Source organism: Phaethon lepturus, unplaced genomic scaffold (genome assembly GCF_000687285.1).
Source record: "Phaethon lepturus isolate BGI_N335 unplaced genomic scaffold, ASM68728v1 scaffold16135, whole genome shotgun sequence".
Lineage (NCBI taxonomy): Eukaryota > Metazoa > Chordata > Aves > Phaethontiformes > Phaethontidae > Phaethon > Phaethon lepturus.
This window is the reverse complement of record NW_010539998.1, coordinates 15,259-39,896: the sequence shown is the minus strand read 5'-3', so window position 1 is coordinate 39,896 and position 24,638 is coordinate 15,259. Positions and strand designations below refer to the sequence as shown.

The 24,638-nt window shown below is 40.0% G+C and overlaps 1 protein-coding gene across 1 annotated transcript in view; it reads right to left on the bottom strand.

Annotated features, from left to right (window-relative positions):
* LOC104620958 (sushi, von Willebrand factor type A, EGF and pentraxin domain-containing protein 1-like) overlaps positions 1-22,485 on the bottom strand; it is a gene marked incomplete at its 3' end in the record, with an annotated part of 27,071 nt that extends 4,586 nt beyond the window's left edge. The window contains exons 1-2 of the mRNA XM_010287321.1: positions 22,229-22,485; positions 20,861-21,037 (exon numbers count right to left, since the gene is read on the bottom strand). Coding sequence (XP_010285623.1) covers positions 20,861-21,037; positions 22,229-22,316 — 265 coding nt within the window. The remainder of the gene's footprint in view (positions 1-20,860; positions 21,038-22,228) is intronic.
* Between the last annotated feature and the right edge of the window lie 2,153 nt (positions 22,486-24,638).

The window sequence follows — 24,638 nt, the reverse complement described above, 5'->3', positions numbered from 1 at the left end:
TCTGCTCTGCCTGCCTACAATAATGACAAATTTGGTATTTTAATCTTCAAGCAAGAAGAACTTCACATTGTTAATGTGACAACATAAAACAAGGTCTATTTCAGAGATTCACTAAACATTTAATATGTTATTATCCAGTTTGGCTTTTTCCAAGCTGCAAATACTAAAGTGGCAAAGTTAAGCCAACCGGTATTGAACCCACACGATGGCATAAAGACTCCAGTCTGGATTTAAACAGGTAGAGATCATGTGTCAAAGGGTTCTACTCTGTGACACAGGGTCATAATTATTCTTCTGAGTGTATGAGTACAAATTTTAAGGTTAAACAACTCTGCCTTAAAAATGTAAATCTTTTAAAATCCTAGGAAAGCAAGCAAACTCAATTTCCTCTCCAACTACACTAGTGTATCTAAGTCACTGAAATGGAATTATTCTTCATTTATCCCAGTGTAGAGAGAAGAAGGTCAAACTCCATGTATTTCAAAGATTAATTTGAGGGATTTTTGTATTTTCTTCAATGCATAATTTCTCCCGCTAACTACATTTACTAAGTAATCCCTGGCATGAGCTGTTTTTTCCACACTTCATGCTAATGAAGGATCCGATTAAGGGTTTTATCTTTTGCAGGATATGGCAGGAATCAGCTAGGCAATACCCTGCTCTCTCCTGCATCAACCTGAGCTCTATTCATATGCTGCTACTGTGATGATTGTAGTCTCTAATTCTCATTTTTTCCTCATATGTGTAAAGCCTAAATGAAATGACACCTTGATGCAAATCAGAAATACATAAATACTTCTTATAACTCAATCCCTGAACTTCTTCAATGAGGAAAGAAAGCCTAGTTTTCCATTTAATCAAACTGTTTTTATGTTACTGTAATTACTTTTATGACATTGATTACATGGATACATACTCAACAAACGAAGTGGTGAATCTGTCCCAGAACCAGAGTATACCATGAATATCTGTTCTTATTTTGGTTTGCTGATGTCTACTAAAAATGATGCAATCCATAGGCCACAGAATCTCTAAGCAATGATCACTGGATGTTTGTATCCAATTCTTTCACTGTTTCCTCAGTTTTTTGTTACATGGACAAGAGATTTTTGGTTACATGGATCTTTGACCTGGCATATGCCCTTGGAGGAGAATGACAGCCTGAAGGTGTGAGATCTCCCTCCCACTGCTTTACTTCATCTAAGATTCCTGTGCCTTGGCAACAGCAAAAAACTATGAAAATTAGAAAAGATGTCACCCTGACCTTTGTGTGTGTGAAACAAACGCTGTGGTAGCTCTATTTGCCATCAGTCATGTTCTAAATTTGCCACCATGAATGGGCCCCGACTATAAAGCTTAATTATTTTACTGAATAGAAGTAAAAACTTCCATGAGGAAGGAAGTACAAATAAGTTACAGTCATTATCATGTGCTACACCTTTCCACCCTGATATCTGCACCTCTCATCATGACAAGGTACTACATTTTAGATTGGATATTAGGAAAAATTTCTTTACTGAAAGAATGGTCAAGCACTGGAACAGGGAAGTGGTGGAGTCACCATCACTGTGTTCAAAGAATGTGTAGACGTGGCACTTCAGGACAGGGTTTAGTGGGCATGGTGGTGTTGGGTTGACAGTTAGACTTGACGATCGTAGAGGTCCTTTCCAACCTTAATAATTCTATGAGTCTATGATCAGATTTGCCTAAGGGCCAGGAGCACCCTTTGTCAGAAGCAGCACTAGGAACAAGGTGCTGTTATGTATTCCCTGTTATGTATTCCCTGTGACAATGGCCTGCCGAATAAAATACGCTTTACAAGGATAATGCATGGTGTCACAGAGGAAATGGAGATCCCTGTTCCACACCAAGCAGCCAGAGACTTCCTGATGCTTTCCCACTTCTGCTGCAGCAGAGGAAGAGTTTGGGATGTCCTGCAGCAGCAGCATGAAGTGCTGCCCGACCCCCACTCCTGCCTCCAAAAACCACTCCGCTGCTGGTGCACAGTTCATTTGTGAATGGCCTCTGCAAGGGCAGAATGTGAACAACATGAGAGCCATCCTGACAGAAGCCATGATTGCATGAAACTTGCCAGTCCCTTGCCCTCTCCATATATTTTGCAGTGGTACCTCTTGGCTGTGTAACTATTCTATTCTGCAAATGTGGGGCACAAATGTGCCCCATGATTCTGTAATTTTCAAGTCTATTCTGCTAAACTAAACAAGGAACCATGGTTGTGGGTTTCTGTCCCAGTGTTTGCAAGCCAAAAAATGCTTGGCTTGGGCCAGCAGGAAAACAGACTACCCCCGCCTCTGAAATGTACCTCACTGGACCTGCACATGAAGACCTTTAAGCTTGCTTCTCAAAGATCTTCCACACCTTGGGTCTGTAGTGTAAAGACTGCCTCCAGAAATTACAGCTTTTGTTGACACATTTAAGTTATCTGGGAAGGTGAGTTTTTTTAAATCTCCTATATGGTAGGTTTGTCAGAATGGGCACTTTGTGCCCATGACATGCCTTTGGAAAGCTAAGGAAAAAAAACCTAAACCTTGGCAGATACTGTAATCCACCTTTCTGCAGCTTGCAACATGCTGCCATAAAAAAAACATGAACCAGGAGCAAGCTAGGATTACAAGAAATATGCAAGGATGTGGCTTTAGTTAAACAGTTGACATGTATGACTTGTACAAAGACTGCAAAAGAAAACCTTGAGCTTGCCTGTAAGTGTAGGGATCAGGGAAGGATTTCTGCTAAGTCCCAGCATGTTCTCCAACTCTTTAATATCTCCTGCTATCCTCAGCACGTGTTCTGCATTAATTTCAGACAGCAGTGAACCTGTTCATCCATCTGCTCTTTGTAAGTATTCCTTAAGCAACCTTCTCAAAGCAACATGATTAGCAATTTAACAAGCTAGATGTCTTCTCTGTTCCTATTTGATGCATTTTGCTCCACCTCTTTATTAGACTTACAAATTTCCTCTCACTGGGGAGTGCAGGCTGAAACAAATCAGAAGTTTAGCTACTTCTATACATGATACATAGGGAGGGCTTCACTTAAGCATTTTTATTGAGTTTACAGACATCAAAACTGCAATATTCCACTACCAAGTAGGCTGCGGCATTTGGAATGACACTTTGAGATGATCTAGCTCTAGATCTTTAAGCACTTCAAACAGTCATGATAAACTTTCAGCAGAAATAACTTGTTCACAATAAAAAATTGGATCCTCTCCCATGAGGCACAAGAACTGGAAAGTTGCCTGGAAGGAGATGCAGTTCCTTGGGTGAACATCCCATCTCAGTACCCCAAGCATACACAGTGTGGGGAACAATCTGCCTGTTGAAGAATATAAGCCCAAGAGCTATCATAGCTTGTAAAAGTCAGGATGCGATGCCTACAAGGACATTCTTCCACCCGGAGGTCTGGTCCTGTGTCGTGGTTTAACTCCAGCAAGCAACTAAGCCCCACATGGACTCTGGCTCACTCCCCACCAATGGGATGGGGAAAAGAATCAGAAGGGTGAAAGTGAGAAAATTAATGGGTTGAGATAAAGACAGTTTAACAAGTAAAGCAAAAGCTGCACGTGCAGCCAAAGCAAAACAAGGCATTCATTCACCACTCCCCACGGGCAGACAGGGGTTCAGCCATCTCCAGGGAAGCAGGGCTCCATCACGCGTAGTAGTTATTTGGGAAGACAAACGCCATCACTCCGAATGTCCCCTCCTTCCTTCTTCTTCGCCCCAGCTTTATATGCTGAGTATGACATCATATGGTATGGAATATCTCTTGGGTCAGTTGCAGTCAGCTGTCCTGGCTGTGTTCCCTTCCAGCTTCTTGTGCACCCCCAGCCTCCTCACTGGTGGGATGGTGTTAGAGACAGAAAAGGGCTTGACTCTGTGTAAGCGCTGCTCAGCAACATGAAAACATCCCCGTGTTATCAACGCTGTTTTCAACTCAAATCCAAAACATAGCCCCATACTAGCTACTATGGGAAAATTAACTCTACCCCAGCCAAAACCAGCACACTGTGAACCACAACTGTGCTGAGCATCCCTGTGTAGGCTTGGGGCCAGCATATTTAGATAGGATTACTGCAAAGGAATGATTCTGACTGCAAAATATTCTCCTTGGTAATTGCAGCAGTACTGAGAATATATTAAAAATCCATTTATGCACAGCATTAAAACTTTCAAAAATCTTGTTATGTTAAAAACCTGGTGAATGCCTTAAACAGATTCATACTTGAACCACACATGTGCATTGCAAGGTCACAGAGACTTTAAAAGTATTTTAAATGTTTTAGAATCATAAAGTCTACTACACATACTTTTACAGAGGGTAACTTCTCCCTTTGTCTCAAAGCATGTGCCTTAGGAAAAAAACAGAAAACCCTCATTCCATCTACTGTATTGTAACTTAAAAAGAAGTCTATCGATCATTCAAGCTACAAGTTCACAAGCTATATCCTGACAACTTGTGCAATTTGTATACACAGAAATGGCATTCATGTATTGAAAAGATGCTCTTTCAGTTTACATCTCAGTGGCATTTTAGAGAGTGTTTACAGGTTTGCTATTTGCATAGACATCAAATCTATCCTTGGGACACATTTGGAGTGCATACCCAAGGCAAACATAAACATGCCTATTAACTATGGATATCAGTTCATGCCAGCACTTCTGATTTTGAGAGCTTGCATACTGATATATGTCCTCATGCCCCTGCGTATTTCTAAAATGCATCGTGCTAAAAGTGTAAAACAATTCCAAAACTACAAAAAGATCTTTCTGGGAAATTAACTTAGTTGATTTTGTAAAGTTTGCCAGGCAAATAGAAATTATTTATGAATTCAGTTATGTGCAAGTGAAGGTTTTGTGTCCAAAACTTTGCACAAAATCGGACCCTTACTTAAAAGGGGAAATAAAATCAATTCTGAAAATGCTTTGCTCAGAGCAGAACAACTATTTAGTGTCTTCTCTGGATGTGGTCTTCACCATAATCACAGACACAGACTCCTCAGAAAACCTTGATCACTGCTGATGTGACAGCACATGCTACTTTAAACAGTACCATTCTAAGTGCCTTGGATCTCTGCGTAGCTTCCTGCTATTTAAATATATAAACACTGAAAAGGAACACCACCATCCTGTCTTCAGTGCACTTATTTGCTATTTTAATATACTTGCTGTGAAGTTATATTTTTGCTTTTACAAAACTGTAAAAAAATAGAGACAGGGTGAAGTAAAGCAAATTCTATTAAAAAGAACCCCAACATTTTGTTTAGTTTGTGCTACACACAGATGAGCAAATATTTGTTTCAGAGATCTAGTATCTGTCTCATCTGAAGGCACTGGAATCCTTTTTCTCTAGGCCTGGTCCAACCATCGTACCATGTGTCAAATAACTCTACTCTTCCTTTCAGCTGACAGAAAGGGTTCTGGGTCAAGAAGGAAAAGGGAGGGCCGAGAGAAGGACACATTTGCAGAGGGGGATTCAAATCAGATGCAGGGAGCAAAGTCACCCCATACTTTTTCTTACTTTTTCATTACTCCTCATGGTACCAACAAATCCACCAATCAATCACCTCCCTAACAGGATGGACTAATAGCAGCTACTAGATGCCCAAAGGGCCAAAATCATCCCTAGACCAAATCCCAAGTGATGGCAGTTAGATGCATCAGAAGAGTGAAAAAGCTTCATCTGGGCTGCACTATATGCTGCACGGTTAACTTCCACGTGAGCTAGAGGCACACACTGGAAAGCAAGAAATAGTCCTCCTTTATCCAAAACTGGAAAGAAGGACTACTTGGAAACAGAAGTCTGATTAGGGCTGGGGAAAAAACATTGGTTCCTTAACAACTCCTGATGTGCCACACCTGGAGGAAGCTGAACAGAAGAGAGAATCTACTCCACTACCTGCAACTCTTGGGACACGTTGAAATCAGCACAACTCAAGAAGCACTTGCTCAGCACAGCCTATACTTTCTTCCAGAAGCAGGGAGCAAAAGTCTCATCTTACACGGCTAACTCAACAGATCACCTTCTCCTGGGATGCCTCAAAGGTAATGTTAACCAAAATAAGGGACTGGGATTTAGAAGTCAACAAAGCATGCACCCTGAACTTCACAGCACTGATAGATTTCTGCCATGAAGAACACGCCTGGTGGTTCAAGTTCCATTTCTATTGTGTTCACCTACTCAGCAACCTGAACGCAGTTTTGGGTTCAGTGATTCTTGGGACGTAAGAGTGCAACTAAAAATTACTCTCTGGTCAAACTGAATGAGGAAAACTGGCTTTCCTGAGAGCAGCAAGTTGCATGAGGAATCCAGGAGGAGTCAGAGACTCCACATCCTCAGATTTTCTCTTCTCATTCAGGCAAAAAATGTGAATTTGCTCTCTGGCAAAGTACTAACAGAACCTGGTATGGTCCTGAATTATTGTACTAGTCTAATGTGAAACGCTCCCTTTCTGCTGTTGCCTCCAACACCCACTCCCAGCAGCTGTTGGTACATATGATCATGAAGGGGGAAAAAAAAAAAAGATACCTATTTCTGCCTCCTTTCTCTGCAGATCAGAGTAGTTCCAGTTGCTGAATCACAGATGGGGAATGCAGCAAGTAAAAGCTATTATAAACAGGAAAGTGAAGCCATTTCTGCCAGACCCTCAATAAACTGTCACTACTGCATTAGGTGCCAAACTTGGCTTCTTTTCCACATCCCTTATTTTTATCATTAAATATACTTTTCAACAACAGTGATTATACTCCTATTAAGTAACATTTCTAAGCACTGAAGATTTAGCACATGACTGTGCAGATGGAAAACATATGTCACTATTTTCATGTTTATTTACTTAGCAGCCCAGGGTGAGAGTCAGACAGTTTTTGGTTAACTTAAGAGAGCTGAAGCACATGCAATGGCTCAGGCCAGTAATCAGACAATAAAAAGTGGTGGTTTTGCCAATTATTTTTTTTTTACATATTGTGAAACTAGCCCAGCTATCCCTGTGTAGAGTTCAGTAAACTGCTGTAAACTTGATGTTATAGTTTCTACTTAATTCCTGGAATCACTACTGATACCCATGATTTACTGTGAAAAATGCCATAAATCCTATTCTCCATTCCTCATGCAAAATTCTTATGGAAACTGACAGGAACTCCTGAATTCTTTTAAAATTATCTAAATATGTAGATCAAACTAGAGTCTCATTTATGGAAAGCAAGAGCACTGCGAAAACAATTAGATCACTATGCTCACTATTAACTGCTGCTTGTTCAAGAAATATTTGGAGAAGTGACTGCTGCTCACTTCATTTCCCCCATTTTCCCTTGTCCTTCTATGCTCTCGTTTCTCTGCAAGACATAAAGGAAGTCCTTAAGGATAGATCTGACTCTTGCTAAAGCAATGTCAGCTGCAAGCAAAAGAGTCACCTCAGCTCCAAATTGAAGGAATGTGTTTTAAGTACTAAGAAGTCCTGTGCGTGCCAACGAAGAGAACTTTACTACCGCAAAGGCTATGGTAAAAAAGATTAAAGATAAAAACCTCTATGTTGCAGTACTACAATCAAATACACAGCCTTAGTCCTCAGGCTAACGAAGCTTCCTTCTGCGAAGAACCTCCATGAAAACATTTCTGAACAACACCTTTGCATCCACCACTAGACAGCACTAACCCGGTCTCCATCCCTTAGCCACTGTGCAAAGACCTAACCTTCTGCAGTGCAGTTCTCCTACACAGTTGGCTGGTGAATCATGTGTTCGTAAGGGCCCTTCTTGCTATCAGTATTGACCAAACATGTGCTAAAGTATCTACCTGTAACATCCAAAGTGAAACTGTGCTCTGTGTCTTACTTCTCCACCCTCTTCTCAGCTTCAAGGGTATTTTTTCCACCTTGAAGAAGCAGAATCACTTCTTCTCTCTCTAAAGGGCAGAGAGATCCTTTGTACGTTTTCGGAAGAAGAAGGTCTGCCACACTTCTGGTCCTACCTTCTCTAAATGCATGCCCTCTTTCTAAGCTCTCTTACCATAAACAAGGCCATCTACATCTGCAGAGATGGAGAATAAGAAGGAATGAACCTTCTTAATTGCAACCTGAAGAAAAAAAAAAAGGTAAGCAGCAGTAATGACTGAATCACTGCTTAATGGACCTAAGATGATTATTAAACCACTGATTTTTAGCTAGAAAATCTATTCTTAAACAGCACTTGACTCCAATGAAGTTAGGTTTGCAAGATAATTAATGCTGTCTAAAAATATCCCACTTTTTCCTGAGTTGGAGCCAAGTTCTTGGCTAATTTCTTGCACTTTTGCAGACTGTGAACCAGCAAGGGATGCAAGCGAGAAATGATAAACTACCTCTCTGATGTAGGAATGTATGAGGCACTGCACTTTCTATTTCAACATAGCAGGCCTTCCAAAAATGACCTTAAAAGTAGTGAGAAAAAATCAATCTCTAACATCACTGGGAGTGAAATTTAAGACATCACAGACAACTTTGTGAAGCATCACATTCACAGACCTTGAACTTGTTACCTTTAATGCTTGTCTGTGATTCAGCCTTGAGGCAAAAACCAGACAAGTAACAGCTGTAATCCATCACCTGCATGTTGAGGGATAGGTAGTTAAAAGAAGTAGGGAAACAAGAAGACAGTAAGAGGCTTCCCACAAGTCCTCAGGGTGCAGGTTGCCTTCTTGGCTGAGACATAGTGGGAAGTGCCCAGGCAGCTGCTGAAGAACTGCTGGTGACGGTGAAGAGCTATTAGGAGACAGCAGAATCCTGGAGGCTGGCAGAGACCTCATCTGTCAAGTGGAACTGAGGTCCATGCAAACTGTGGTCTTGGGGCCACAGTACAGCTTAGTACTGCTTCTTGGCCAAACTCCTCTGGCACCTAGGCTAGGAGAGCCATTCTTGTGGATGAGTACCAAAAAGGAGCATCTCTGCTAAGTAGTGGAAAAGGCAGGAATGAAGGTAACCGTCAGCTACTGTTACATTAAAGAGATACTGGCAGAGCGTTCCTCAGTGTCCGAGCCTGCTATGCTCCTTCTCAGTCCAATTTTTTATGATCACATTACTTCTGTTCTCAGGGGTTTGGACTGTGTGCACAAGATGAGCTACTGGTCCACATAAAAAAGCCTTACGTGAATACAGCTTGGCTACGCCCATGGCTGAAATCAAGTCACTAATGAAGACCAAGTGTCCTTGCCTTTTTGTACTCCTGTGCCATGACCTAACCACCAGCACTGTGCTGCCATTAAGACAGTTTTGTGAAGTGTTTTTGGCCAGCTGGGAAGAATACGGGTTCTCACAGAACTGCCATGTTTTAAAAATGGTGTTATATTTTGTAAGGCATTGTATTTTGAATTTCCATTCAGAAATAAAAGAAATAAAAATTTTTATGTGTGTTGTACTCCTCTACAATTCACAATGACATAGAAATTGAAGTGAAGGGATTTGCAAGTGACTGCATATTTTGATCCTCACTGTGTTGAGGCAAAGGCTTAGACTCTGAAAAGAGGGAAATCGGATATTTGCATTTCAGGTAATATTCTTTGCTAAGTTGATAACAGAAATAGGTCTAGAGAACCAGAATATATTTAGGTATACAAACTAATGCCTCTGCGAGATAGGTAATAATGGAAGTCCAAAAGAAACACCAGATTAACTGCACATAGCTCTTCTAGTGTATAAACATGAGGTTTGGCAAGCATTCTTTACATTCTGGACACCAAGACTCCTCAGAGTAAAGCTACTGGGCTTGTCTCCTATGATGCTGAAGTTAGTTAGTGCAGCAGGCTTTAACAGACGGCCATTCCCAGGCCTACGTAGCCTTCATGGGATGCTCTGAGGGCAGCAAATGGGCAAAGCATGAAATGAGGGACAGGAAGAGAAACCAGTAACAGTCCAGCATTTTCCTCCAAAGCTCCAGCTGTTTTTACACAGACATTAAACTCAGAATATAAATATATGTCTTTAAATTAATGTGACTTAGAGTATTCGCAGCCCGTGTAGATGTAGGTGTTTCTGCATTCCACGAGAACACTGATATTTCCTGTCTCTATCTTTATACAGTTTTTAATATTGCCTATGTGTATTTCCAGAGAAGAGTTTTTCTAGGGGAACACAGTCAGAACATAGCAAAAACATTTCTGTCCTAAAACCATAAAACTGGAGCTGAAGGAAAGTCTGACAACAGTAATAGGAATGCTATATTCTGGACTATTCTGCAAAGCCCTAACCAACAAATGGGCTGGAATTAATAGCAATAATCTGTGAAAAAAAAAAAAGCAGCATTAGTAACCACAAGGTAGGAAAGTTCTTGTATCTTCTGGCATTCTTATTTGAGAAACAAACTACGCGCTAGAAGGAAACGGAAACTTTGCATGGGTATTTACTATGGCATTTACAAGGGAACACTCTTTGTATGAACTTCTTTTTAGCCAAAAATCTACTTATTTTTTTAGCTATCCTCAGAATGTTTCTTTTGCTTTCATGGAAAAAAACCCAGCAGATTTTCCTCATGGCCAGGAGAAGGAGCCAGATCTTAGGTTGTTACCATAGGGTGCAGCTCTGTGTAAAATCAGTACAGCTGCACACACATACACAGGCTGAGATTTTGCCATTCCTCTGTGCTTTACACTAATGAAAAACTGCAACTTAATGCTTAGTTGCACTGGCTTTTGTTTCAAATCTGCAGGTTCAAACTATAACTAAACAACATGACTACAATTAGACTACAAGATTAACTATATTATACACTCTTCTGTAAAATTAATCTTTCTCTACTCCCTCCCCCCCACAAAGGTCCATTCATTCTTCCCATTCTTGTGGAGGAAAACACTTCATATTTAATAAATTTCAGGCTAGGGAGAAAAAAATTCAACTCCTCCAACTACCTTCAGATGTCAGCCCAACATCTGCATTGGAAGTGTGAGTTGCTGGTCCGGCTTTGTTTTGCATGGTAACAAATTAAACCCTAGGGCTTTGGCCTGAAGAGGTTCCCATTTCCTTGCAGAGTCCTGATTTCTGTTTTCATCAAAACACCAACAAGAACAGGAGAAACCAATTTCCTGTTTGATGAAACTGATCTGTGTTGCTGCCTTCTCATTCTCAAGGGACCTGGTCAAACTCCACCGTGCAGGCTGCATTGTTTCTGGGTGAGAAGGTTGGGCCACCAGCAGTAGATTTTAGAGTGACAGAAGAGAACAAGGCTGCTTACAAGAGAGCAGACCAAGCTGCTCCCATCCATTCTGTCTGTTGAGTACCTGGCAGACAGATTAAGCTTGTCGTAAAATGTCTGCAACCTAGCTGCCCTAATTCTGCTCCTAGTTGCATGGGCTTTTGCCCCCTTTTCATCATGACATTTTTTCCAGAATATTCTTCTTGCTGTCCGCTGCCTTTGCTGGAGTGGTACCAGAGTCTAAATACTTTTGGACCCCTGTGGCTGAAGAAACAGAGAACGTGCGCAGCAGGAAGAAGTGAGGAGCATAGCTGCAGAGGACAGACAGAGAGGGCTTCTTCCCTGGAATTGATTGTGAAATGATCTGAGGAACCTGCCAGACAATTTTCCACAGAGAGCACAGAGAAGTCAGCTGGGCAGGGCTGAACAGAAAAGCCATCTCATTCTTTCTTACCACTCTCTTTCCTCTCTTATGATGGTGGTAGCCAGACGGACAGAAGGTAGTGCAAGGAACATCTATATTGCCTTTTAGGTAAATATCCCTTGAAAGACTTTGTTTAGGTCAAAATTTACAAACAAATTACTTACTTAGCTGTGGAGGTTATGACCTGACGAGCTCTGTACACCTTTTCTTCTACATTTTCTTCTCCGTCTCAGCAAACCCAGGGCAATTAACAGCTGACCATCTCTCAACACTTGAAAAATGATGCAAACTGCATTTTATACAAAATACTTACTTCATATTGGAAGAGAAGCGGACTATTTTGTTTAAAATATTGAAAGGAATAGTACTTATTCTTATGGAGAACACATTTTGCAATATTCACTGGCCTAGGTAGAGTGAATATCACAGCTTAAGACAAGGATTAAAAAATAGAATGAACTCTGTGTTCAATTGGAAACTGATTCTGAGAGCTAAGAGTCAAATTTGTTTGATCAAGTGACAAGCACACCATGTACAATCCAGCAAGCTTCAAACGCAGAGACACAGGGACTGCCTGATCTTGTCACATTCAGAGTGCTGCTCCAGTCTGGTTAAATGAATCAGCTTTGACAAGACTTTGGGAGCAACTTACTGACACTAGGAATCCTGATACCTATTCACAACCTCACAGGCACTAAGGCTAAAACTTACGAGTTAAGTGTAGCCCAAATTACATCCCGGGAATGACTTAAGTACTTAAAGGTGATGCTTTGGAGCCGCAGAGAGCCACTAGGGACAAAACAGTTAATTAAAACAAGCTCCAAGTCTCTTAATCTTGCTCCTCATTTCAGTAATTAACACTTTGTGCTGTACACTGTCACCTTATTTTATCCCTGATGCACTCTTTCAAGAACTTTAATTTCTTCTTCTCCAGGACAAAAGCTACTTAAAGGCTTGGAGAATGCTAAGATGCCTGTTTTTAATTTGTGACACTGGCACAAGTTTGGGAATAATATGTGTGTGTGTGTTTATGGAAACATCCTGGCTATGTGTTTCTGAAAAGGTAGCGAAGGCAAGAAGACACCATGTAATCCATAGGGGCAACCAAAGAATGTTGCAGTAAAAGCCTTTTCATGAAGGCATTCAATGGAGAGACAATTATTCCAGTTAGGTGCCTGGTATGATGCAGGTCCCAATCCTGAAAACGATTCTCAAATCTGCAAGACCAGTCAAAGGCCTATGCTAAAACAGTATGAGCCTGAACTGTTTAAAAATCTCTGACAACTGGCTGATGAATGTTTCAGGCAGTTAAGGAAGGCACGTTCAGCACAAAGTTTGTAAACTACCACTTCGCCCGGGGTTGCACAGCTGGAAAAGGATGTTTTCAAACCATGTAAAATCTCAACAAAGGTAAGACAGCCTGCTTTTTATCCTGTCTAGAGACTCAAGGCAGAGCCCAGGCTTAACAGTAAAGGTTTTACAGTCATTTAAATAAAGGCTAAAACTATCTGGTGCTGTATTTACACTTGGAGCCTGCTTCACTGTGACGGCCGCCTGCAAGGGTTATACTGTGGCCAAAGGACAGCTTGGCCGCTCCAGGGAGAGCCTAAGTCTGATCAGCACAGAAAGCTGGAGACTATTTTTATGCCATGCCTGTTTCTGTTCTGCTCCTCTCAAGCCCTCCAGATGGTTGGTTCTTCTCCTCTAATTGCACATAAGAACTTTGGCCAGAGGCTTTATTTTCATGACATTCTGAGGTGACCAGGACAAGTCCCTTCCGAGATAAGGAAAAAAGGGTAACTTGTGGATCACTTTTCAACTTTCCATCAAAATTATTTCAGAAATAGCTCTGTACTTAATACAAAAGAAAGAGTCGGTTTTGGCATAGAAACTTATCTTCTAAAGCCTCATATGACATCTAGTTGGAAAGGATGAGATATTTTTCAATACTGCATACAGATGTAAAATTACACCTCTGCTTTTCTGGTCTGCACATGTCAAAATTGAATCTAGGTTTCCACCTTCACCCTACAATTCATTTTTAAATAACTTTCTCAGAAATGGTTCCTGTATATACAGAAAACTTTGATGTTGGTGGTTTTTGGTTAGTTTTACAATTTTCTTCCTCCGCTACAGTTCAAATGCAAAGGCAACAAGCTATATGGTACAGAGTCAGAAAAATGCTATACCAATCATTATCCATATAAGCTATCATGTTACTTAAAATTTTTACTTTTGCAACAGAAGATGTATATAAGTTGATACAGAAGCCTCCTTGGAGAAGACAGAAAAATGAGTCACTCAGTTTGAAGGGCTTGATCCAAAACTCATTAATGCTACTGGAAATACTCTCACTTCAACAGGCTTATCAAAACTATGGATATGGTTAAAAAACACCAGTACCTGTACATGCCATTTGTTTATTTGAAAAAACTTGTACCAAATTGACCAAGAAAAGCTCCTTTTTCACAATTTTGCAAGCAAAGCCATTGGTTAGATGTTAAAACTTTCACATTTCTGATGGATTGGAAAGTTCACTGCCTGACTATAGACTGACTATAGAGTTTCTGATAGAGGTTTTCTGATGGACTGAATCTGGATTAAAATTCTACTTTGGAAATGATGAGGTTCACATAATCTTAAACAAAACAACCATCCTCCACAAAAACAAAGGAAAATCCACACGCAAGTCTGCATGATCTGACCTACTTGAGTTGTGAATAGTTAGATCCCAAAAGAAAGAAAACAAAATCCCAATCTCATCAGTTTTTTTTTCATAATTACATTTATAAAATGTATACTTAAAAAACAATTGTTTCCTTTCAAAGGCTTCACATGGGGAAAGTAGATCATAGAAGTTTTACAGTACTGTAAGAAACACTTCAGTAACTCACAAAATCTGTTATCATTTCATAAACACCGTGCCTTAGAAACCTTTTTGGTATCACTCTGTGGATCCAAGGTCATAAGGCTTCATGAAGTAAACACAGCAAAAGAAGTTTCCACTGCCAGAAATGCCTCATCTTCATAAAGCAGGTTGTACAGGTGGGATACAAACTACTTTGGTGCCAGAAGCCACTTAAAATGCAAGTAAAACTACTGTAGTATCATGCAAGCTAACATTCACCTCTGTCAGAGTCATTCCTACCAAAAAAACCCCTCTTCACATGAAAAATTTATTGACATTATGCTTCTAAATTACCAAACCAAAGGAATTTATCTCTATTGTGTGCTCCATTTTGAAAAATCTTGCAGCATCAAAGTCCTTTTTTTAACTTAGCCTTTGCTTTGCTTCCTATAGCAACAAGCAGGAGAATCTCTACCTTAATTTCCAAAAGCAAAGCAGGAAATACCGGGTTTCAGGGAACAAATTTTTGAGAAACCAGATTTCAGTGTACAAAATCTGGAAAAGCACGACTGCATGCTTCCAGATCCATTTATTTTTCACATAAAATATGTGTAAAAGCCATTTTCTCCAGCCTTTATGCAAACAATAATTTGTTTTTGCATTATTTTTGAAGAGTTAAAAATATTTTTAAAGATAATTAACCTACTACACTTCCATAACCTTGTCTATAGCACTTGCTTCCTACATTCACCCTCCTCATCCACTTGTCTTCCCATACTCTCAATGGAAAACCTGATTGATTTACATTTCTCCTGTACTTACTCATCATGATGTTATGATACCCTCACTAGAAAACCACATGTATTTACATTTCTTCTGTATTTAACCATCACGATGTTATGCTCAAGTTGTTATCCATAATGAGTCAAACAAGTTTTGTCAGAAAAAGAAAAAATATACAGAATGACAGTGAGGAATGTTTTTGCCAGTATTAATTAGGCACCAATTCACTGTTGCTTAGTCATGGGTATTTTGCATACTTCATTTTGGTTTAGATCCCTGCTTTCTTGTTTTCTCTTCTACTTACATGACAGCCAGTTATTTTAACACAGTATATTCACAATAGAACCTCTGCGTAGTATCACAGACAAAAAGCCACTGAAGTGAGGCTGTAACAGAAGATGGCTGCACTCGGGAGAAGCATTCTTTACAATGAATAAATTACAAATAGAAGAGTAAAGTATACAAAGGTATCTCATCCCCCAAAAGGTTACTCTCATTACTGGAGAGCTGTTAAGCAAAAGGGGAGAAGCACTGACTGACAGGTTTTGTACACAGAGCAAGGACTCTCCAGTCAAGCTTTTCTGTTTCTACAGTAGATGAGTCTAACTCCAAGTGTCTCCAGACCACTCAGGTTTTGTAAGCATTAATTAATGCTTCATTAAGCATGTACCTCCCAAATTCCTTGCTCAGCTGTAATCCAAGTTCTTCCAACTCATGTTGTTTAAAATTTTTCTTTGCTTTCTTCTTTTTTGTTAGCAAGGTCTGCAGGTTTATGTGGCACAAGATAATACACTATCAGCCATTTGACACTTTCCTCAAGGAGATGCTCCTTTTTTAATTTGCCAGTTTTCAACAGCTGCAGAAGCTTTCTTTTAGTGATAGCTAAGCTAGAACTGAAGAGTATTTTTCTGATTTAGAAATTAAAAACAAAGGCAAGAAAATTAACCAAAACAAACACTTGTCCAGTTCTAAGATGCAAATTCACCTTATGAGACAGCAAAAAACTAAGTTCTAAGAGCTTGAAAATCTGCAGTTCTGGGAACTAACTGAAACCTTCAGATTCAACAGGCAAATTTAGCCTGAGATTTTACTGTGGCTGGAGACATTTTGTACACTCTTTTTCACACTCCCTTTCTTGCTCTCTTTTCCCTCCCTGTCTGTCAATTACTAGTGGAATCTCAGAGGGCTGCTGGTGGTTCTCCTCCAGATGCATGACAGGCACCCACTGAAGAATATAGTGTATGTTATGATATGTCTTGTTAACTCTGGATGCCTTGGGGCTTGGAGTGATCTTGCAAACTTAAGTGAAAATTTCCATGTACAGTATGACAAGTTCAAGATGGTTCGCAAAGCTTCATTAAGCCAGTAACTCCTAGGGGGTAGCTAAAAGAAACATCTCCCAAAAAGGAATATTGAGGAAGGGTGACCCTGCTTCCAAGGGGGGTAAGATCCTAACAAAAGGAAGGGAGGAAGGACACAGCATGGCAGAAGAGTTGTTTAGCTTTCTTTGAGTAGGCCATTGGAATCACTACTGGAATTAAAGTTCTTCCTGTCTGACTAAGAAAAGAACTGCTAGTAATATACTAAACACAAAAATACACATTTCTTTTCTAAGTAGAAAGTTATCCAACTCATGAACATAAGGATTTGTTTTGCATTCTCAACAGGAACAATCCTGAAAATCTCATGGAAAAAAATGCTCAGCTGAAAATTGGGTTCAAAATCCAAGAAACCACAAAATGCAAATCTCCCTTGCCTTGCTCGACCTACATTTCCTCAAAGGTTAAAGTCTTTTCAGTGAATGTGTTCTGAATTAAAATTTGTAAAAAAAAAGGTCAAAGTTTTCACATTATTTCAGGTTTCATTGGAAAGTCTCTTTACAGATCTAATCCATGCGATGTTTTGTAGGCAAAACTGTTGCCCTACTGGCTGTGCAGATATGCTGCATACTCCTAAATCAAAGCCTAGGCAACCTATTGAATTCTCATACACATAGTGAAATTCTACCCTTCAATAATTATACCCAAGTAGCGGACCAAAAATAAACAAAAGAAGGAATAACTAGCATAGACTACAAGTATTTAATTTACTAGTTCTGTCCCAACACTGCACATCATCTTCATGGATAACTTGTGCTGCAAAAAATGGGGTCCACATGTTAGATAAAAGAAACTTCTGATTGTAAGACAACAGTTTCCTGACCTCCCCAATAACTGTGATTCTGCTTAGGAGGTAACTGATGAGATAAACATGATGCGTATCATCCTTTAGTTGCATCATCATGAATCTAAAACGTCATCCAGCCCAAGAGCCCACTTAAAAAAGAACTTTCTCTGGACAGTCTTGCTGAAAAAATTGTGTGAAAAGACATATTCCCTAACTTCCTAAGGCAGAGAAGAAGATACAGATGGAGATTTGGACATTTGTTTCCTTTTCCATTTATGTCATTCCCGGGACGTAATTTGTGCTACACTTAACTCTTAAGTTTTAGCCTTAGTGCCTGTGAGGTTGTGAACAGTTTCCAAGTTTCCATACTTGTTTCCATAGAACAAGCAGTTGACTTGAACAGCCCACCTTTTTATTGGTGGAATGGAAGGCACAGTCTTAGATAGTGGAAATCAGACATTTATTTTTGCTGACCTCTGTATTTTTGTCTGGTTGCCTCTAGTTTGAAGCTCAACATTTGTCATCAAGGAAAGGTAGGAGAAAAAGAAGTGAAGTGTTACTGAAGCAGAGGTGTTATGTATTCAACAATACTTGGGACGGGTCAGGATACCGCCTCTGTTCTTCCTCTTTCTCCCTTCCTTTGTCACAGTTGTCACAGATGTCTCTGGCTGCATGAGGCTCCTAGTGTGGGCCAAGAAGCTTTTGTTTGGTTTGCTTTTTAAAGTAGAGAACAGTCAGTCTGTTCTTCTTTCTGTGGCACATCATCAACAATACTACAAAGAACAGGAGGGGAACACTGAAGCCAATTTCTGCTTTTCGGCACAAAGCATGTGGCTCTTATTTTGTTTTATGGAAGCTTTCTAGAGAGTATTTTCAGGTAATTAGGAAAGTAAAGAACTGTTAGAATTTTTACATAGCTATTCTGATGCCTTGAATTTAAATCTGCAAACAACACTAAGGTGGTATAAGGCATAAGCAAAAGACCATACAGAAAATAATCCCAGAAAAGAACTAAAATAGCAAAAAAACCAGATACGCCACAGAAGAACAATCTCCCTTCTTAATGAAAACTCTTTAAAAAAAGCCTTACTGTATTAAGTAAACATGGGCTAGTAGAGTATCTGCAAGTTTAACCAATCAAAAGCTAAAAGTAATCCAATTAAAATGTAAGTCCTGTCACTGTAAACTTGCCACAAGTCCTCCTGCACATTATACAGTGAAGAAAAGTTAAGATGCATTCTTAAGATTCCTTATGCTTTACAAATCCACAGCTATGCTCAGCTGGGAAACGTTAAAAAAAGAGAAGGTTGGAATCCTTTTCAGAATAAAAGATTTCAAAATATGCTGTTTTTCCTTTAAAGAACACATGTTGCCTTTTGTTTCTGTCTGTGTTGAAGAAGAATACAATAGTTGAGCAGAGCAGACATATTTTAAAGAACACACTTGAGTGAGTTAGGTCAAATTCTCCCTAAAATACATGTACGCATCTTCAATTATCTCCACATATGCAGCAGAGGGTTGCAATCATCAGCTTATTTGCAGTGTATCTGATACCAACCCCTTTGAAAAACTTACTTTAGAAGCACCCGCTATGATGTCAAAATTAAACTTTCCTCTGCAGCTGCAAAGTACCCATTTAAAGGTATCAGACTTCCATAATTTTTGGTAGCACTTGAAAGGTATGCTCAACCCATCGAAAGATCTTTTCATGTTGAAAGGGTAACTGTAAAATGATAGGCCTATTAATATAATAATTTATATATTATTTATATAAATCCTATAGATTCCTATACCTTTAGGAATAGCTCAAAACAATATTTAATGATACAAGCTATTGACAGAAATGCTGCACTTATTTGTTACTAGGTTACTAGGGTACTTGGCATGGGTAAATTGGCTTGAATTACAAAAGAAAAAATTAAGATAAAAATTTGATTTTGCCTAAAACAAATTAGAATTACAACTGAAAATAAGGAAAATGGAAGTGTATCTTCATTTAGAGTTAATTGAGCACAGAAGGAAGCTGCACTCACATAAAACGGGGTTCTGATCCCATGTGCCAGAGCTGACATTGACTCTAACTACATTCCTCTACTCATGCTGCATTTGAAACCCAGTGAATTCCTGCTTACCTACTTCTCTGAATACAGAACAAAGGAAAGATGCTCCAGAGGCACAAGGTGAATTACAAGGTGATAACTGTCAGGGAGTATAATACAGCTGATCAACTTCTCAACACAAACACTGAGGTGTCTCAGTCCTCTCTTGCACTGGTGACAGACAATACCTTTCCCCCATCATGTGCTTATTTGGATCCCTCAGCATATCCTTATAACCCTCCTCGTGCAGGCATACAGCTATCACAGTCTCTGTTAAACCTTCCCCTGAAGGAATTCGTTAGCTTCTAGTCACAGATCTGCCCGGGCCTGTTCTCTGAACAGAACTACCAACTCTTGTAAATTACATCAAGAAACTCTTTGCATGTAATGAAAATCACATTTAAAAAAGCAGCATGGGCCCTCAAAACCAGCTATACAGCCATGATCCATATATCCACACATTTAGTTCACATCTCATGAGGAAACATCTCATGAGAACTGTGATATGCAGAATAAAAGCGAGAATATGGGAATACAAACAAGACCAGTATACTGTCTTTTGTTTCTAGTTGAGAAATACTTGATTGTAAGTACTCCTTTTGTCCAGCTCACAAAACAAATACAACACGGTTCAGATACACTCTGACATTTTTGAAACTTTTGTCCTAGAAAAATCAATGGAGTTGGATAAACATGCATACCTTGTCTGACAATAAAGAACTGCAAACTGTTGTTATTTCAACTGTAGATTTTGAATGCGTACTAGTAAAAGGACTTGTCCAAACATCACTAACAACAAAAATAATCTTAGCAAAATGTGATGACAAGTTTCTGTTTAGTGACCCAAATGCCTTCTTCCTCTTTAGTAACTGATAATCAACATGAGAGAATTAAAAAACTTTTAACCAACTGTAAGTTTCGCCAAGAATTTATCCTGCAAGGACCCACATATACAGCCCCTCTCCAAACAGGAAAGTTTATGAAAGTTCAGGAAGTGATCAGCAAAATTCCTGAAGGAAAAATTGACTAAGAGCACTTGAGTGCAAAAGACATTGCCTTAGGCTCAGTAAACTCTAGTCACAAATTGTTGGTGATCTGTGTTTAACTGTTTCAGAACATTTGCCCTGTTCTTTGTTCTTTCCTGTGCATCTCTTTGGGCTATTGCTGGAGACAAGGTACAAGGTGAGTTTGACTGCTAGAGCTATTTTATGTCTTCAGCCAAGACAGAGTTTTCCAATAGCCTTAAATCCATTCTGATCCAGGTTCGTAGCCATAATCATCAATAGAGCTTTTCGCTCTTGGCTAGCTTAGCCATGTATTCAGGGCATACTCAGAAACCCAAGCACTGAGACATGAGACTCACCTGTGCATTCATGTTGTAGTCCTTTCCCATAGTATCCTTTTTCACAGATGCACTCAAACTGGCCAGTGTGAGTGCCACATTTACAGCTGGCCATGATGTCGCAGCAGTTTTCATTTGCCTCACAGAGATAGGAACAATGCGATATATCTTCTTGGATATAGCTGCCAGAGGGCAGGTCTGAAATAGTATCAATTTATTAACAAAAAGTCCAAACAGAAGTCCCCCCACAGCCTCACATCATGTCATTAGTGAAATGTTTCTTAAAAACCCCAGGTTCCAGTTCTAAGCAGCAGTGATGGCGGCATGAAGCAGAGCTTTGCTACACTCAAAATGTTAAAAATGAAAAATTGATGTTCTTATTCTGGAAGAAGGCTCAGTGAAATCCATGGTGCAAAGATCTTCAAATTTTCTCACTTGGCTTCATTACAGTCTAACACTGCCAGAATGCAGTCTCACTCCCAACAGAAGCTGCTGAGATGGCTTTTACCAGCTTTGGTCGATGCCATCTTTGGCATCAGGAGAGAATTTGGTCACGGCATGCATAACCAGTTGGTAATATTAATAAAACCCTATCTTTCCTTTGGCATGTTCACATAGACCAATTAAACCTCACCTGGAACAAACATTAAAGCAGTAAAAAAATATTACTTTTGCATAAGTAGCATGCTTTTAAAAATTAAATGTAGAAAAAAAATCCTAATGGCTAGTCTGATGCATGTTCTAAGCCTCAGTCAACCAACACTGGCTTACAAACAAAAGTTTTAAGTATTGTGTACTCACTTGCTAGTCTAAACTTACTCTATTTTTCAGGAAGAACTTTTTTTTTAGAATACGGTAGATGAAAAAAGGATAAAACCACAGTTCAAACTCTCTTTCCACCACTTGCTCTTTCCAGTTTTAACGAATGTATAAGATCATAAATTGTATTTACCCTTATACAGAGAGATCTAAATCAGTTCTGAACAGGCTACCTTTTGTTGCTGTGTAAAATACCAACAGGTATTAAAGCTAGTCCTAAGTCTTTTGGACAACCATCTATCTGAACTACAAGATTCATCTATTCAAGCAAAAGTTACAGTGGGCCAAGACCATAGTCTGTTCTTTGTGGACGAAATGAAGAGTTGAATGGAGGTAAGTATGTGTATACCAACGAGGAGAATCTGGCTCACATTTTGTTGATGATGGGTTGGTTAGTCAGTTTATCCTTTTACCTAAGGAATGAACACCTCTGCTAGAAAGCAAGAGTGGAAAAAAACCCCAAACGAATGAACACTACATGAAATGTAATTACAAGACAGAACTGGAGACCGTTCTATCTATTCAGACCTCTCTGCTCTCTGTAGGTTTCTGAGGTTAGTACATTAATACCTTCATGAAGAGCCCTGCGTGCCAGAGCTTCAAACTCAGTAAAACTGTGAAGAAGGTAACAGTGATCTTCTTTTGGATGGGATGCCATGTCATTCAGTTCTCGGATATTCCCCTGCCATATCCCGAAGGTGAAGATCTCGACTCCAAATTCACGCAAGGATGCTGCAATGGGTCTTGGGTCTCCCCCGTTGGAATATCCATCAGTAATGAGAAATATCACCTTTGTGGCATTTCCACGGGCATGCCGTAATATTTGCTGGAAGAGAAAATGAAATTGCACACCTCAGCAAAGGGTTAGCAGTGGTTGATCTGTACACTACTTCCTCTGTGATGTCGCTCCTTTTATTTGAATTACCCAGCTAGATAAAGTCCTTGCAAGACCACTCACTATAACGAAGATCAAGCACCTGCAAGTAGAGCCTATGGTTAGATGAGGCCAGCCACTGAGTCACACTTCACACGGTCACAGCCTGTACAATCACAGAAATCATGACACGATCTGAAATGAGACACTTTTCACACTGACTGAGTCACCCATGTGTCAGACAGCAATGATCCTGACCAGTGCTTTAGCAACTCTGCTCAGACTGCAGTTTGAATAGGCAATACAAACATCAAAAATCTAGTGCAAGACCCATGAGACCAAAATTCAGATGCTGCCAACTGTCTCAGTGCCATGGGAGTAAAGTGGATGCGTATCAGCCACCAGTTCGGTCCATGTTGCTTTTCCATTCAGCATATAAATGCCATTTGGTTCCACACTTGCGTGACCATTCAGGTAGGTGAAAACTCACCAAATCCCACCATGAAAATGTGCTGCAAATGGCAGCACTCCCACTCTTGTTATCAGGGCCTTCAGTATGTAATGATAGACAAATCCTCTACAGTTTGTAAGAGGTAACTAAGAACAAAAAAGTATTTTATTAGGGATTATTTTGCTCAAAAAAATCCACAGATCTATTGGTAAAATTGTAGGGACTGACAGATCTATGGGAGGTGAAGAATCAGCCAAAATCAAAGATACAAATGTTGAAGAAAGCTCTCACACACAGTATCAACTTTTTATATGAGAAATCTATGAGCAGTCAAAGCTTCCACTGTGATTATCTGGCCACAGGACCACAAATTTTCTATTTCCACCTGTTCCTTCCCACCTTCCCTCTGCCATTTCCTTGTCTAAAAGGTGAAATCTACTGAACTTCTGGAAAACAAAACAGTGGCTGTGTCATTCTCTTCCCATGTAAGGCAGATGGAAAAGGGTTATTCACCCAGTAAGCCCACAAGAAATTCAATAGTGTATGCATAGACAGGGAACACGGCACACAGCATGTACATATATGTGATGGGTATGAAGGAAAAGGTAGTGAGATGGAAGAGAGTCCATCAGGAACACTAGTCTTAAAAAAAAGCATCTCAGATACCTGATGTGCACTGCAAAAATATAGCTGTTCCTGAGGAGGCTTCATAAGCCTCTCTCTACGAAGGCAAGCTGAACAGGTTTTAGAAACAGGTCAGAACATGAGATTCGTTAGAAACAAGTTCCTACTCATTGCCAGGCTAGTAAATAATGAATAAAAAGCAAAGAATTTGGGTATATCTCTTATTAAACAAGTTTCAAAAGACTGATGATGGACAGGGTGACTTGCTTCCCTAAACGCACCCTCAACATGCCTCCGACAATCAGCTACTGCATCTTCACTACCAGTACAACTGCACTAGGAAGCTGGAACCTGGAAAAATAAGCAGTCCTCAAAACTGTAATTTTATGCATGGAAAACAAAACCAAAGTGTGACAGCAATCATTAGAATTTCCTATGGCATCATGCATTCAAGGATTGAATGTCAACTCAGAGACAATAGTTATAAAGTTTAAACAGGTAATCAGTTGAAGAAAGAGAAACAAGTGACTAAAAGAACACTCACTTTTCTTTATGCTGCGTGAACTGCTTGCTCCTAAGAGATCAAAATCTTTCTATCTGTATCTCCCACCATGGCAACAGCTTTTCTGTTGGTGATACATTTTTGTTTTCCTTGCAAGTCTGAGGTAACAAATACGATCTAACATATTCCTGGCAGAAAAGGACCTGGGGGTGCTGGTTGACATCCAGCTGAATATGAGCCAGCAGTGTGCCCAGGTGGCCAAGAAGGCCAACAGCATCCTGGCCTGTATCAGGAATAGTGTGGCCAGCAGGAGTAGGGAAGTGATTGTGCCCCTGTACTCGGCACTGGTGAGGCCGCACCTTGAATCCTGTGTTCAGTTTTGGGCCCCTCACTCAAGAAGGACGTTGAGGTGCTGGAGTGTGTCCAGAGAAGGGCAACGAAGCTGGTGAGGGGACTGGAGCACAAGTCTTATGAGGAGTGGCTGAGGGAACAGGGGTTGTTTAGCCTGGAGAAGAGGAGGCTGAGGGGA